Consider the following 16,005-nt stretch of genomic DNA (forward strand, 5'->3'; position numbering starts at 1 on the left):
AACTATAAAAACACAGTGTTGAGTTATAAAGAGAAACAGAGTAAGATCTCTAACTCAATATTTTTACAGTTCATGAATACTCAAAATGCTATATTCTTGTTCAATATAGTACAAATGATGTAGTATTGGACTTAATCCAATCATTACAATGCATGCATATGGCAAAGCAAAGATGAAAGTGGAGAAGGGTGGTCCAGGAAAAATTAAGTCAAACAAGAAAGGAGATCTGTGTGAATCCATTACGACAATGTGCTATGAACTAAATAATATGACTATAGTGATTATCTTGGTTTGGCAACCAATAAACCAGGTCTATAAGATCTGTTCAAGCTATGGTATACTGTTCAAGCTATAGAAATCATATGATTTCAGAAATAATGCTAAAAAAAATAAACAGCAGAGTAAGGGTAATGTTTTATTAAAAATTTCCAAAGATAAGAATAATCAGGACAATCAAGATGAAGGGAAAATAGGAGAGGATCAAAGAAAGATAATGTTTGGACACATAAATGTTTATCATAAGGCACTAAACAACTACCATATTTGGAGTAGAAAGTCAACACTAAATTACCTAGTGACCAAAGCAAAGGGGAGAGTATGATAAATTTTAAGACCTGAATGTCTCTAAAGTATATTTTTGAAGTTATTCTTTATCATAGGGAATATAGTCAATGATATTGTAACAGCCTTGTATAGGGACAGATGGCAGCAAGCATAGCACAGCATATACAGAAGTTGAATCACTATGCTGTACATCTGAAGATAATGCGACATTGTGTGTCAACTATACTCAAATAAAAAAATTATTATTAAAAAATAAAGGTACTCCTTACATCAAGTACATCTTTCTCTGGCAATGAGGTCTGAGAAAAAAATCTCTTCTGTGTTTTCATAAAATGAGATACAGGTGTCCAAAGAGCAGCATGACAGTAAACACAGTAAATGCAAGTACAGTTCAGTATAAGCTATTCTTTGGGACTAACACGATGTGGTACAGATACACAGTTCTATGCTCTTGTATCTTCATGCAGATGTACCCTTTTTATTATCTAGAAGACTATGTGAACTATAACTTTCATTGGAACAAAAGAAATTAAAAAGAGAATTCCTATGTTTGCTATTTTTGAAGGTCTACCATGTGCTTGACACCGGCCTTGCTGCGTTACCATGTTAGTGTAATCAGAAGCCTCGAGTCAGAGTAATCTTAGTGGGAAAAAACATAGATCTGCATTTGATTCCAAAGATATGGGAATTTTAATTTTAAAGATGTTAAGTATTCTCTTGGAAAATTAACCAGAGAGAGTTCTATCTAAACCACTACATCAACTTCCATCCTTAAGACCACAAACTTGCTCTATGTTTTCCTTTTACAGGAACTGTGTCTTTACCACTGCGAACGAAAAAATGAAACTAATGGGCTCTACTGCTAATTATTTCAGAACTAAAATATGGAGCAAATGACATTATAAAAATATGCTTGTCAAGGCTGAAAATGTAAATTATGAATATCTACTTGTAAAGAATTGTCAGTTTAGAAAAGATGAACCGAGTTTTTTTTTAAAGACTGAAATGGAAACACCAAAACGGCTAAGCAGATGTTTCAAATGAGGCAGAGTTCATGCACTTTATGTTATGACAACAAGAAAAACAAATAATATTCATGTAGAACAAACCTCATGCTTTCAGTACATGTATATAAAGACAAAATCGTAAACTTATGGCTGTCATTGATCCCCCAGGCTTCCTGTCATGGGTTACCATTGGGAAGGTCAAGAAAATATGGGTCATCTAGCAAACAAGATAGAATAAGGATGAAATTTCACATCATATTTCTCTCAGTTTTGATGACATAATAAATGTGCAACATCAAGAGATGTAACTTGTATACTCCATTTTTCTTTGTTCTGTTTTTACAAGAGAAGCTGTCTCCACAATGCGCTGAATCATCAATAAAATTATGTTTTACTTAAAGCTGTACAAATTCTGTGTGGATGCAGCAAACTCTGGAAGGGACTGCTGGCGGATAAGGTAACCATGCCTCTTAGATTTCTCAGCAGTAATTAGATGACTCTGATGAATTTGTCCTACTCAGTAGGTGGTCTGAAAGCAGAGTTCAAAGTGACAACTTGTGCCATCCAGTTAACAAACAGAATTGAGAGAGTGGGGTGAAACTGAAGTCTTGGGGTTTTGATGTCAACTTACATTCTCTCTTGGATTTTTTATAATAAACATGAACATGTGCATCTGTGCATTATTTAAGCAGTCTGCACAATACATATAATCAGCTATTTTAAAGTGAGAGACTTTATTTTTAAGACACATAAGCACACACACAAAATATTTTCCCTTAAATAAAGAATCTACAATGGAAAGATCAATGAGGATTAAGGGGAAAATGAAACTTCCATGCTTATCAAAGAATAGATTGTGATGCTGATCTTATGGGCCAGCAACTTTCTTGCCTGCCTTTTATCACTTTGGAGAATATTTTATATGTTTTGGGATTGCCCCCCCCCCCCCCCCCACCAGTTTCTTCACTTGGAATTTACGTACATTTATTCAATTTCTTCGTGGAACTCTACCTTGTTTACAGTGTCTTTGGGATACACATTGGTTTTATCAGTAAAGGTCTAATGAACAAAGTCTGAAACAACACACTGCAAGAAACTATTCATATTGTTTGGTTTTAATGAAAACTCATTCCAATGACATTATAGTGCTCAGCACAAAATGGTGGCTTAGTTATTCGTGAAAATATTTTTTTCTCCAAAATACAGAGATATTTTTCAGAATAATACTTATTTAATAAAGCTTCGCTCTACCTCAAATCAGAGGCCAAAAAACTTCCTGTAAAGAGCTATATAGTAAAGGTTTTTGGGCTTTGTAGGTCATATGGTCTCTGTTATAAGTACTCAACTTTGTGGTTATAGGATGGAAACATCCATAGATTCTAGGTAAACACATGGGTGTGGCAGTTTTCAAATAAAATTTTATTTACAGAAGAGGTGGGAGACCAGATTTGGTCTCCAGACTGTAGTCTGCCAAACTTCTGCTTTAAATCGTCGTCAGGTTCAAAGACATACTCTATCTTCAGGTTAAAATCATATACTCCAAACTTACAACATTCAAAGTGAGTAATGTGTTAAGGTAAAAAGTTATTTACTTATGTTACGAGTAGCTTGAACAAACTAAGGTTTTCTTTATCATGATTACTGAGAAGTACACATACTGAATAAACATTTAAAACTAAGCAATAAATACATAAGTAAATTTTCCCTCCTTTACTTAGTTTTAATATGTAGTGTTTGTGCATTCTAGAGAAAGAGAAATGTACAGAGAAATACTTCACTTGTCCAACCAGTGTCATAACAAGTATGAATTCCTTTCCTTTGGAATGTTACTCATGATGAATTTTTGCATTTTGGGAGCTTATAAATTCAAGTATATGGAACTGAGAATTCATAAACTAGCGTGTATTATTTCCAGTGCTTTAGTTATAACAGTTTTGTCCTCTGAAATTACAAAAATATAATTTATATATCCTTATACATATAAAGAAGATTTGAACTGATATTCCAAACTTAAATAATTATGGAATGAATTTGGAACAGCTAAACTTGGATTTTGTGGACGAAATTATCTTCCTTATCCACATACATAAAATCTTAATTTTCTTTTTTCCCCCTTCAGAAAATGAATGGTTTTTCTCTTCCTTCTTGAAACTCACTCAACTTTTGTTTATATTGTCTCCCACAAGCTCTTTATCTTGCTTCATCAATTAGCTGCACATTTTCTTCTTTATGGCTTCTTCCCTTCAACCTATAAACATGACTAAGTCACATTTTTTCTTAAGTCAAAAAAACCTGGAAGTTCTCTCTACTCTTGTCTCTCTCTGTTGACCTCTTTCTCACTCAAACCTTTAGGTAAAATACACGGCACTAGCTGTTTCTAATTCCCCACAGCCTCATTCATCAGCTAACCTATTGTTAGATGGCTCCTAGCTTAACCATTCCACTGAGCACATTCTCACTGGACACTAGGTACTTATGTTCTGAAAATTTTCTGAAAGTTTTCACTTTGTCTTATAGAATTTGTCTTCTAATTTTTCCTGGGATGTGGGTTTTCGCCTTGCTTCTAGGCTTTGCTCAAAATCACTTCTTATTTAGTCATTCTCCAAGGTAACCTACACAGTTGGAGGTACCATGACATTGTGACTAAGGGTCTAGAATTGAAAATAGAGTATCTGGTCTGAAACTCAAACTCATTTCACAGGCTATGCAATACTGTGAAAGTAACTCAATCTCTTTGTGCTTCAGTTTCTTTATCTATTAATTGGGGACGACAATACCAGGTATTTCATAAGACTCTTGCAAGGATTAAAAGTATTAAAATATGTAAAATTCATAGAACAGTGCCAGGCACACCGTAAGTGATATTGAAGAATGACTGCTGCTATATTATTCTTACTTTTATTACCTCCATGAATTTAATTACTGCCTCTTTGCTGATGTCTCTCACATCTCTTACCATTCCAAATCTTTCCTTTGAATTCTATATTCCTGAACATACATACACCACAGGAAATCTCTACCTAAATGCTTTACCGAAGACCTCGGTTCAACATGGCCAAAAATGAATTCAACATCTTCTAAACTTTCTATTCCTCCCTGTGTTCTTTAAATCATTGTTATTGCACCATCTACTACCAAAACACCCAAAGAACATGTCAATCATTATGACTGCTTCTCTTGTATCTCACAAATTAAATGCACAGCGTGTTCTCTTATAAAAATGAAAAGCTTTTTTTTTTTTTTTTTTCCATTCCTACTACCATTGTTCAGTTCTGGTCAAAAGTCTTCCATGTGACTACTGAAATACCTTCTTAAACAGTCTTCGTGACACCCACTTATCCTCAAAGCTTACAAACAAGATTCAAGAGTAATGTGTCTAAAAGGTTGTCTAAGGGGTTCTCATTGGCTTATAAATAAAGTGAAATGGTTCCTTGATCTGTGTACTCATTTGTGTATCCTCATTTCCAGCCACAGATCTACACATACCACATTGTTTCTCATCCCCATCACATATGCTCATCCTATTCTCTCTGGTAGTTAACTTCTACTCATCCATTAAGACCTAGCTCACATGTCACCTCTGCCTTGAATATTTTCCTGATTGTCTATCATGCAGCCTCCACAGCCAACCTGTTGGTTGACAGTTTTTCTTTTCTCGTAGTTTCTTTTTTTTAATGTTTATTTTATGATTTTGAGAGCGAACAAGCGAGCAAGCAGGGGAGGAGCAGAGAGCAAGAGGGAGACACAGACTCTGAAACAGGCTCCAGGCTCTGGGCTATCAGCACAGAGCCTGATGTGGGTCTTGAAGTCACAAACTGTGAGATCATGACCTGAGCCAAAGTCAGACACTTAACTGACAGCCACCCAGGTACCCCATCTTTTCTCATATTCCAACATAACTTTTATTATATTTTTTATATATACAATATATTCAACAATATAATTATCAGTTTACATTCTTGTATTCACTTTAAGACTACAGGCTTCTAAAGGGCTAAGGCCTTTATTCATTACCAATTAAGGTATCCTCTGTGTATTTTTTATTTAAAATTGTTTTTCAATGTTTTATTTTATTAAAATTTTTTTTAACATCTATTTATTTTTGAGAGCCAGAGAGAGACAAAGCATGACTGGGGAGGGGCAGAGAGAGAGGGAGACACAGAGTCTGAAGCAGGCTCCAGGCTCTGAGCTGTCAGCACAGAGCCTGATGTTGGGCTCGAACCCACAAACTGTGAGATCACGACCTGAGCTGAAATTGTACACTCAACCGACTAAGCCACCCAGGCACCCTTTCTCTGAGTATTTATTGAGCTCAAAACACTAACTGCAGACACTTTAAACAGAGAGGAGACCAGAAAGTTGAAAAAGTATTCATTCCACCTGAGAAGTTACATAGCCTTCAGGATTCTGAATAATAACAGAGGGCATGTAAAAATCCCATTGCTATCATGTGTATGAGGCAGCCACATGTACGTTATTTGACCTTGAATATAAAGGCACACTGAGAGTTAATGCTGCATCACATAATATGAAGGTTTATGTCCCTAACACCTCAATGATTACCAGCTTCTGTCTTTCTCCCCACTTCCACATACTATATTCTTAATACAATAACTAAAACAATCATTTTAGAACCAAATTTTGATCATGTCATGGCTCCACTGAAAACGACCCAATGGCTATCTATTTAATTCAGAGCAAACACCACAGCCTTTAATAAGAGCCTAAAAGACCTGCATGAGCGGGCCCTTTACCTTACTTTTTGACTCATAGTGTCTTATTCTCCCTACTGCTCATTTCTCTCTGGCCACACTGCCCTTCAGTCTGATGTTCCTTGAATATATCAGGTGCACCACATCTCAAGGGCCTTTACACTTACTGTTCCTACTGTCTAGAAAGTTCTTCTTCAACACTGCCATATGGCCTACTACCTCAGTTCTTTCAAGTCCTTTTTCAAATGTCACTTAGTGAACTTCTTAGTAAGACTTTCTATGAACACCCTTTTAAAATTGCAACCTCCCCCTGCTGGTAATCTCTCTTGTATTTGTCTTCTTATCATCATCTGATACATTAAATATGGTTCTTATTTAGTTGTATTATTATTATTTTCATGATTCTCATTATCTTCCTCTGTTCTTCAGAATACCCATTCTATGAAAACAAGACATATTGGGTACTCTTTAGATAAATTGCAAAATAATTAATGAGGCATTATTTTAGTCAAAAACCTAAGAAAATTAAGTGGAATGCTCTAGGTTTTCTATCTACATTGCTCAAATGATTGAGGACTCTTATTTTGATATAGTCCTTCTACCAACAGGCATAGAGTAGAAGCCTTGAAGGGCAATTGACAATGAAAATACACTGATGCATATATTGTATAATAAGGATTCTCGGTATCCTTAATATATATATAAATAACATATATTATAAAAATATATTTATAATATATAAAATATATTTATATTTATATATTTTGTTATATATTTTATAAAATAAAATTTTCATAAATTTTATATATTTTATATTATATATTTTATATTTTATGAATATATTTTATATATTTTATATTTACATTTTATATTTATATTTAACATGTTATATTTATAATATATATTATAAAAATATATTTACATATATATGTATATATACATATCAAGCAGTATCAAGCGGTATAAGGGTCGTTTTTCAGGTGTCATATTCTAGAATCTCTGCTATATAAGGTTTTCCATGTGCTCCATGTCCCAGGGCATCTGAAACTGTATTTAGCATTCCAATTTCAGAAGGTTGTGTGGTTTAGTAGAAAGAACATAGACAGCTGGATTTGAGATGACTTTACTAGCAGTCAGTAACCAGGAAAGGTATTAAACATTCTGTGTTTCAATTATGTCACATGTAAATCATGTCAAATAAAATGGTACAATCTATAAAATGCACATAGCAAATCGCTCGGTACTTAGACAATGATTAAATGTGAAGCATCTCAGCTATGGAGTCAGGAATATCTGAGTCCAAACCTTGGGTCTGTCACAGATTTTGTTTATGGCCTATACCTCTCTCACATTCCACATTTTTAAGATCAGGTTGATTACTTCTAATGTGCATTTGTGAGATATAAAAACAAAAGGTAAGTCACCTACCCACTATTGCAGCTCCTGTGGTCAGTAGGTGCACACAGAATGGACTTACCTATAAAGCCTCTTCTATTAAATCTTTTCCCTCAGGATATTATAGTAACTGATGCACATCTTAACTAACTAGGTAATTGAGTCTAGGGAAAATACTTCTTAGGCAGTACCTACACAACAGGCTTTCAATAAACATTTATGGAATTCATAAAATGTACAGAGACTGTGTTTCTTGCGTGGAATTTAAGAAAGCAGGAGACCATAAAGTGCATCTTTGAGAAAACAGCAGTAATCCAGTCTGGAACTAGGTAACTGAATTTCTAGATGCTTTCTAGAAATTCAGCTATGTAGCATTTCAAAAACTTCATTTGAGCAAAATTTTTATCTACCTCAATATGTGGTTTCCAGATAACTTGAGAGAGCTGAGTCTGAATTTGCAGACAGAAGTTCCAGACTCAAAAATTTTGGTTCCAGAAAAGGAATACACACACACACACATGCATGCACACACACACACACACACACACACACACACACACACACACACAGTTGTTTACAATCCAAATTTTTTACAAAGGCTATGGTCTGACTGCAAAGCAATGACTTATGGATTGTAGTGTCTGTGATGGATCTTGATGGCTACTGTCAGGTGTAGTCTAAAAGCACTTCCATATGAGGAAAGAAATGGAGTGGATAAACTTAAATATATTATACAATGGTCAAGATTTGATAATAAAATAACTATCTGTCCATAGTAACTACCATCTATACATAAACGGTCTTTAAAAAAATTCTAAAAGCTTCAAAAATAGACTCTAAAATTTAGAACTTTTAAAAAACCCTCAGAGGACACACAAAGTTATTCTGCTTTGTGTATTAAGCATACACATCCATCTTTTTAAGAAGGTAGCAATTTTGTGCTTTGTTCTAGATTGTGAATAAATCAATATATATTGCTATGTATACAGAAACCAAGTATTATATTATTATTACATCTAATGCAGAGTAAATTCAAAATTTCAAATATCACTAAATACATCAGTCATGGAAATTTGAAAAACAGGGACTAAAATTTGGGGAAAGGAGAAGCAGATTTTATTAACAATATGAGAAAGAAGCTTATAATTGAACATTGATGGATGCAGCATGTCAAAATGATTTGGAAAGGATTTCCAAATGAGGCAGAATATGGTGAGTTCCAAATTAGAAACAGAACATACTAAGGGAAGAAAACCACTGATGAAAGAATTACTTCTCTGTCTTCTGAAGCCATTCAACCAGAGGAGCTATAGAATATTCCCAGGTCCTCTCCTGCCAAGTGAGTTATGATGGAATTTAAAAATCAAGTTCACATCAGATTTGTGGAATGGAAAATATTTTAGTACCAAATCAACAATGTATTTTAGAGCAATAGGCTATAACATTTTTGGACAGATGTTTATTCTTATGACGTCATGAAAATTTAGGGGAATTTTCCTGTCTCTGAATGCCTTACTATATTATCTCTAAAAGCCTTTGTTGAGTGCCTTCCTCTGTAACAACTATCCCAGGAAACTGGGACTTACAAATTTAATCATCTTCCAGGATGTAATATATAATTTTTGACCAAAAACATATAATACTTTTAGTTTCACAGTAGACTAGAAAAAAAAAAGGCATCAAAAGTTAATGTGCTGTACATTTGGAATCTATAGTTGATGACTTCATTGATTCACTTTCTATCTACTATGCACGTATTAACTTCTCCCTGGGTCCAAAGACAGGTGTCTAACACTTTTTTCCCTAATTCAATTTGCAACCTTCTTTTCACTATGGAACATTTTGTTAGAATTCACCAATATCTATTTCCTTTTAACCAAATTTCATTCTATTTTCATAATTCCACTTTTGTGAAAATTGAGTTCAAAGCCCACATTAGCATCAACAATGCTTTATCTGCCTTCACTAATTGCTTCATGCCCTTGACTGTGTCAATATACAAGCAGATTTCTAGACTTTCATAAAAAGATTAGCCAGTAACTGCCTCTACAGTATTCCTTATGTGTAACTTAAATGCCAGGGTGCTGAGGTGGCTCAGTTGGTTGGGCATCTGACTCTTGATTTCGGGTCAAGATCTCACGGTTCATGAGTTCAAGCCCCATATCAGGCTCTGTGCTGACAGTGAAGGGCCTGCTTGGAATTCTCTCTCTTCCGCTCTCTCTGCCCCTCCCCCATTCATGAGCATGCATGTTCTCTCAAAATAAACAAACTTAAAAAAAAAAACCAGATTTTAAATGCTTCCTATCCTTACATCTACAAAAGCAGCCCAACTGATTCCTCTCTCATTTAGATCATAATAAAAATATAATCTCTATCAGTCAATCCACCTAAAAGGACAAACAGATGCCTTTCTTTTATTTCCAGTGGGCCCCTATGTTGAATTTTCATATGTGATTCAATTGCTTTATCAAACAAATGTTGCTGGTGTTGTTTTAATTCTATTATCCATATGTCTAAGATATACATGTTAACGGTGTTTGAATTTGTTATTTTTCTAGACCATTACCTTGGGTGATACAATTTAAGACTATCATTTTGACATGATACTAAAAACATGAAACTATGAGTACCTCCTGAATAAAAATTCAATTTTCAGAATCCAAGTTTATTTTATACACACACACACACACACACACATATACACACATATACACATATATGTAATTTATTTACATGTGTAGGCACTTATATTTGATATATATACATATGTATATATATTTACATGCCTATTTATATACATTTGAAAATTTTAAATATACACATAGGTTTTTATAGCATTTATAAATTGTATATACATAGAAATCAATGTGTGTATTTAAAAATTTTTATATGTATATAAATCACACATAATAAACAAATCCACTCTTTAAATAACACATGTATAGCATAATAGACTAATTCATTTTTAAATACCAATAAATCATCATCTATTTACTATCACACACCATATGCAAGACAGCATGGTGTGAATATGCAGCTATGAATTACCTCCTCTTTTCTTGTGTCACGTCCTTTCTGCACAAACCAGATAACTTTGGCTTGCAACGATCGTGGGGTACATTCCAGCAAAGTACTGTTGTTCTCTATGCCATAGGCCAGTCGCTCTTCAGTCTTATCCAAAGCATCCCCTACAATATAAATGTTAATATTAACCTTAAGACTTAAATTTTACCAGTAATATGTTTAAAAGATTATTTAGATCTCTGCAGCAAAGTAAGTATCTTTCATTACTTACTGCGAATTTCTATGCACAGTCACTTAAAGAAGTTATTTAGAGACAATGGCATACCAAAATCTAGGCTTTAAAAACGTAGTGCAGGCTATGGAGAGGACCAGAAGGAAGTAACTGGGAGTGTGGGTCCAAAGGACAGGCAGTCAGTCAGAAAGTACGTCAGTGGTAAATGCATGGAGAATCAGTGACAATATCCACTGATAAAGCAGGCAAGAGAAGGGGAGCACCAAACATTCATGTAAGACACAGGATAAACAAAATTCATGGTAACAAACAAAAATAGAAGGCAGAAATTGAGGTGATACAGCATTACATAAACACAAGCTTGAGTGAGATTTTGTCAAGGGATTGCACTTTATCTAGATATTGGGTTCCTGCATTAAGAAAACAGTACAAAACTGAACTACAGACTTCATGACCCACAGCTTCTTGATTATAATCTACATCTTGGCCCAGAGAGGCTCTCACTGGACTCGAACTCTAATGTGCATATGGGCAATTACACTTAACTGCAGGGGGAATAAAACCAAGTGGACGTATTCACTGGTGTTTTAACCAGTATCAAATTCATTAACCACAACCTGGGATTTTTTCCCTTATGCCTGAGTCCTCCTCACTTTCAAAACTGACCCCTAAGTCTTCCTAGATGAAGATCCTACCCTCCTCCAGCCAATGTTCTCAGAGGCTTACATTCTGCACCAAACCCTCAGTCAGCCTTGGGTCTAGCGAACTGAGGCTGTGTAACCTCTGCACTGTGCATAAGCACTGCTGGTCTCCCAGTCATGATTCTTCATCTCTCTGTCACCTCCTGGTAAAACTGGTGATGCAAATCACAGCCTGTTCCAACCACCAACACGGTGTGAGGAGTCGAGAGCATAGTTTTCTGTGTTGTCTGACTTCCTTACATTTGCTGGAGTTACAATTTCCTCTCATCCTTTACTCATCAGACCACCTATTACCTTTCCTCAGAAACTCACATTTGCACCATCAGCCTGAGCTCTAGGCTTCCTTACTCTAGTGGAAGAGTTAAAGCTTTTCATTTTGTTTTATCCCAAAGCTTAGAGGTGACTTGATATAAGTTAGATCACTCTTGAAAAGATTATTGTAGGTTATGTAACATGGTAAAGATATTCCCAGGGTTGAGATGGAGACAGAGGTCCTACAAATCACTGTGGCAGAATCTTTTCTAAGATTCCCCTGTTGTGAGGTCCAACAGCAAGGTTTCGTGGTGGTATACAGAACTTACTTTCCTAACTAATTAAAAATTCTATGTCCACATATAGTTAAAAATTTTGTTTTAAAATTCCACCATGTGGAAGAAAAAAAGAATACTTGCAGTAACATTGTTCTAGTACATATCAATCACAAAGAAAGTAAAGACCCTTTTAAAGAGTTTCCAGTGTCTCTTCACTGTACACCCTGAGTAACCCTATCAATTGATTTTCTATGGATTACCGGCAAACTGCTGTCCAAAGCATTGCTGAGCTGCGTTGCCATGCCGAACATCTTGTCTGCGGAACCGCCTGGAAGAAAGTAAATGTGCTGAGATGTTCAGATTTCAATTTTCCAGACTTTAAAATACAGCCAACCACATAAAAGATTCAAGTAGTATTCTGCTACTGAAAAAAATTGATCAGTCATACAAAACAAGGGTAAAATTCAAGTTTCATAGTTTCCCATATTTTCATTGAATGTTATTCAATGGATAAGATCTACATTCAACTTCTCTTTAAGTGTCCATGTAAGTTTGAATTCTGGATCCTGAAACAATTATTTTTTTTTTTAAAGTTCGTTTCTTTTTTCAGAAAGAGAGAGCAGGGGAGAGGCAGAGAGAGAGAGGGAAAGAGAGAATCCGAAGCAGGCTCCATTGCTGTCAGCACAGAACCTGATGCAGGGTTCAAACTCATGAACCATGAGATCATGACCTGAGCTGGAAACAAGAGTCAGATGCTTAACCAACTGAGCCACCCAGGAACCCCCTCCAAAAATAATTAAAGAAAGCTCTCTTTACGTTTTGTTAAAAATCTAGCGCACCAAGAATTCTTTTGTTTCAAATGGGTGTTTTGGGTGGTAGGGAAGGTATGCCAAAAAGACAATGGGATTTGAGGCAGACTATTTGAATAAAAAATCATAAAACTCCTTCATATAATGGAAATGCATACAAAAAAGGTAAGGGTATTTGAACCCAAATATTTTGTTCTATTCTCATCATAATCACATAGCAAAAATATACTTAATAAAAAGAGATACACTAATAATATATTCAACTTACTCTTTTATTCAGATATTATGTGTAGAGATTATCTGCCTCTATTCAATGTGATTGTGTGTTATACATATTTAATAGGCTGTCTTTCAAAACTGCCTATTAGATTTAGGATCACTTCTGGTGTATTGTCATATTTTATAGATTGCTTATATATAGAATAAAAAAATAACAACATTCTTTATCCCTGGAGAAAAAGTTTATAATACAGATCTTGTTTTAAATTTGCAAGCACCTTTCTGAGGGATTAAACAATAGAAATTATTATTAGTACTGAAATTCTAAACTCAAAATTCTCAGTATATTAATTTAGATTAGAGATAAAAATAGAAGTATTACATAAAGGCAGAAAATACCACTTGCTTTTCTAAATCATGGCATTTCTTCAAGATTGAGGGAAAAACAGAAGGCAAAGCAGAAGTTTCACCACAGAGGGAGATGGTGAGGCTTCCAAAGTGACAATGAGACGCTTTAACCATATGCAATGATGAAATTTGAAAAAGGAACCAGATTCAAATCCCAATGCCATCACTCACGTGTTGTTTGATCTTATACATATCTTGTCTGTTTCTTGGTTCTTTCTGTCCCCTTTGTAAAATGAAATTTATCTAAATGACATCTAAAATCTAGTCCAGTCTCATTTCTTTTTTTTTTTTTTTTCATTCTAGGCTCTCCTCACTGCTCCAAATGATGATAATGGAACATCATTTCAAGATATGGAGTGCTTTCTCACATATAAGTTCAGATCTTAGTTAACTTAAATAATAATAATACTTAAAAAAAACTGGTTTAGGGGCACCTGAGTAGCGCAGTTGGTTAAGCGTCAAACTTTTGATTTTGGCTCAGGTCATGATCTCACAGTTTGTGGGATCTAGGTTTGAGCCCTGTTGGGCTCTGCGCTAACAATGGGAAACCTGCTTGGGATTCTTTCTCCCTCCTCCTCCTGCTCCTCCCCTATGAGCACGTGCATGTGCTCTCTCTTTCTCTCAAAATAAATAAATAAACATTTAGAAAACAAAACAGAAAAACAATGGCTTAAGTATTTCCTTATATTATAAGCTAACGCAGATGAATATTTCCAATCAATTTTTAGAATTATGACCTGTGTGCAAAAGCATGCTGTTTCAAAATAGAGACTGTAGATTAGAAGAATTTATCTTAAAAACATGGTATTTTATAAAGATTAAAATTGCTGTATGAATCATTCTATTGATTTAAATTGAAAAAACAACTTGACAAAAAAGGAGCTAAAATTAAAAGTTTTACGCTTGTTTATCGTGTTACACTAGCATGTACACAGCTATGTATAACTGAGAGCAGATCTGGGTAAGAATTATGCCACTGTTGTTGATCTCTCACTCCATTAAGTATTGTTTTGGTCCTGGGAATGTAAAGTTTACTGAGCATTAAAGAATAATGGAGCAGGGATAAATCTGTGAAATGGGAAATAGTTTCTACTTTGAAGAAATGTTGTATCAGGTTTATTACACAAATGATGTGAAAGTGAGGGGAGATGGAATCAGATAGTTCTAGATAAGAGATGTGGATAAGAAGCATGCAAAAGTTTTGCTTAAATTCACTGAAAAAGAATGCATTTTAAAAAAAGGTATCACATTCCCCAACAAGGTTTCAGTTCATTTTATGCTATGTTAATATAACTGTCTTTTATTTCAGGGTTTTAAAAAGACTATAAGTGTTCAGGACTTTTAGAAAGGTTAATCAAAGTGGCCTTTTATTCTCAAAGTCGCATATTTTTCTTGTATCTCTTGCCACTTAGAAACTTTTTAAGAGAACACCGGAAATAGACAAAATGCGAGAGCAAGGGGAAGTAAAAGATTTAGCTCTATAACTTATAGTGTATTTTGGAAGACTATTTTAAACAAGTGGTTTGGATTGTGAATTAGTGTTTTTTCTCTGTTGACTCATTTTCACTCTGTGAACAGAAAAGTATTTATTTTAATGACTAGTTTTCGATTTCTGCTGCTCGTCAGGTCTGAAGCAAAAACGACCTGCTATAAAAGCAAACTATTTTCCCTTAGTGTGCTGGAGCCTATCCAAAATGTTCTCCTCCAGGGGTGGATGATGGTTCAAAAGAATCTGACACCATGGAAAGATCTCCATTACATGTCACTGAACTGAACTAATTCATTTATGAGCACAGCAGCTCCTGACTCAAACATTGTGCTCCTTCCTAAGATTTTGCCCCTTCATTTAACTTGTACTAAATAACTTTTTGTCCACCCTTTATAAATATATTATCAAGCTTGTGGATATCTACTCTAATAAGATGCATCATGTATCAAGAAATATTTAGCTTTGGAAACTGCTCACTTAGAATTCATCAACCCTACTGCATGTTATTACAATAACAAAATACAATACTTGTAATTCATAAGTATTTGATTCAAGTCTTGCAAACATTATTATTGTTTCTAATAACAATAAAATAATTAATTGTATTATTTTTGGTGAAATGACCTTTCCACCCTTCAAACCAGCTACTTTACTCCTAACCTATGGAAATACATGGTTTTCCCTGACCATTCTATGCCTTTTATATAAATTCCCTTTAACTAGACTCATATTTCTAACTACAAGACTGAGCTCAAAGGTTGAGTTATTTTGAAAATCAAATACTATATAATGGATATTGCACTTAGTTCAGTACCTTATACGTGGTAAGTGCTCAGTAGTGACCTGCTATCATTCTTATTTCCAATTCCATTCTCCACTTTAGGTTCTGATCCTGCAGCCAAGGAGTACTGACCT

The 16,005-nt window shown here is 34.7% G+C and overlaps 1 protein-coding gene across 1 annotated transcript in view; it reads right to left on the reverse strand.

The window, feature by feature from the left end:
- Positions 1–16,005, reverse strand: part of SEMA3E (semaphorin 3E) — a 244,278-nt gene that overhangs the window by 10,330 nt on the left and 217,943 nt on the right. Inside the window, exons 15-16 of the mRNA XM_042916626.1 lie at positions 12,426–12,493; positions 10,727–10,866 (exon numbers count right to left, since the gene is read on the reverse strand). Coding sequence (XP_042772560.1) covers positions 10,727–10,866; positions 12,426–12,493 — 208 coding nt within the window. The remainder of the gene's footprint in view (positions 1–10,726; positions 10,867–12,425; positions 12,494–16,005) is intronic.

Source organism: Panthera leo, chromosome A2 (assembly GCF_018350215.1).
Source record: "Panthera leo isolate Ple1 chromosome A2, P.leo_Ple1_pat1.1, whole genome shotgun sequence".
NCBI classification, from domain to species: domain Eukaryota; kingdom Metazoa; phylum Chordata; class Mammalia; order Carnivora; family Felidae; genus Panthera; species Panthera leo.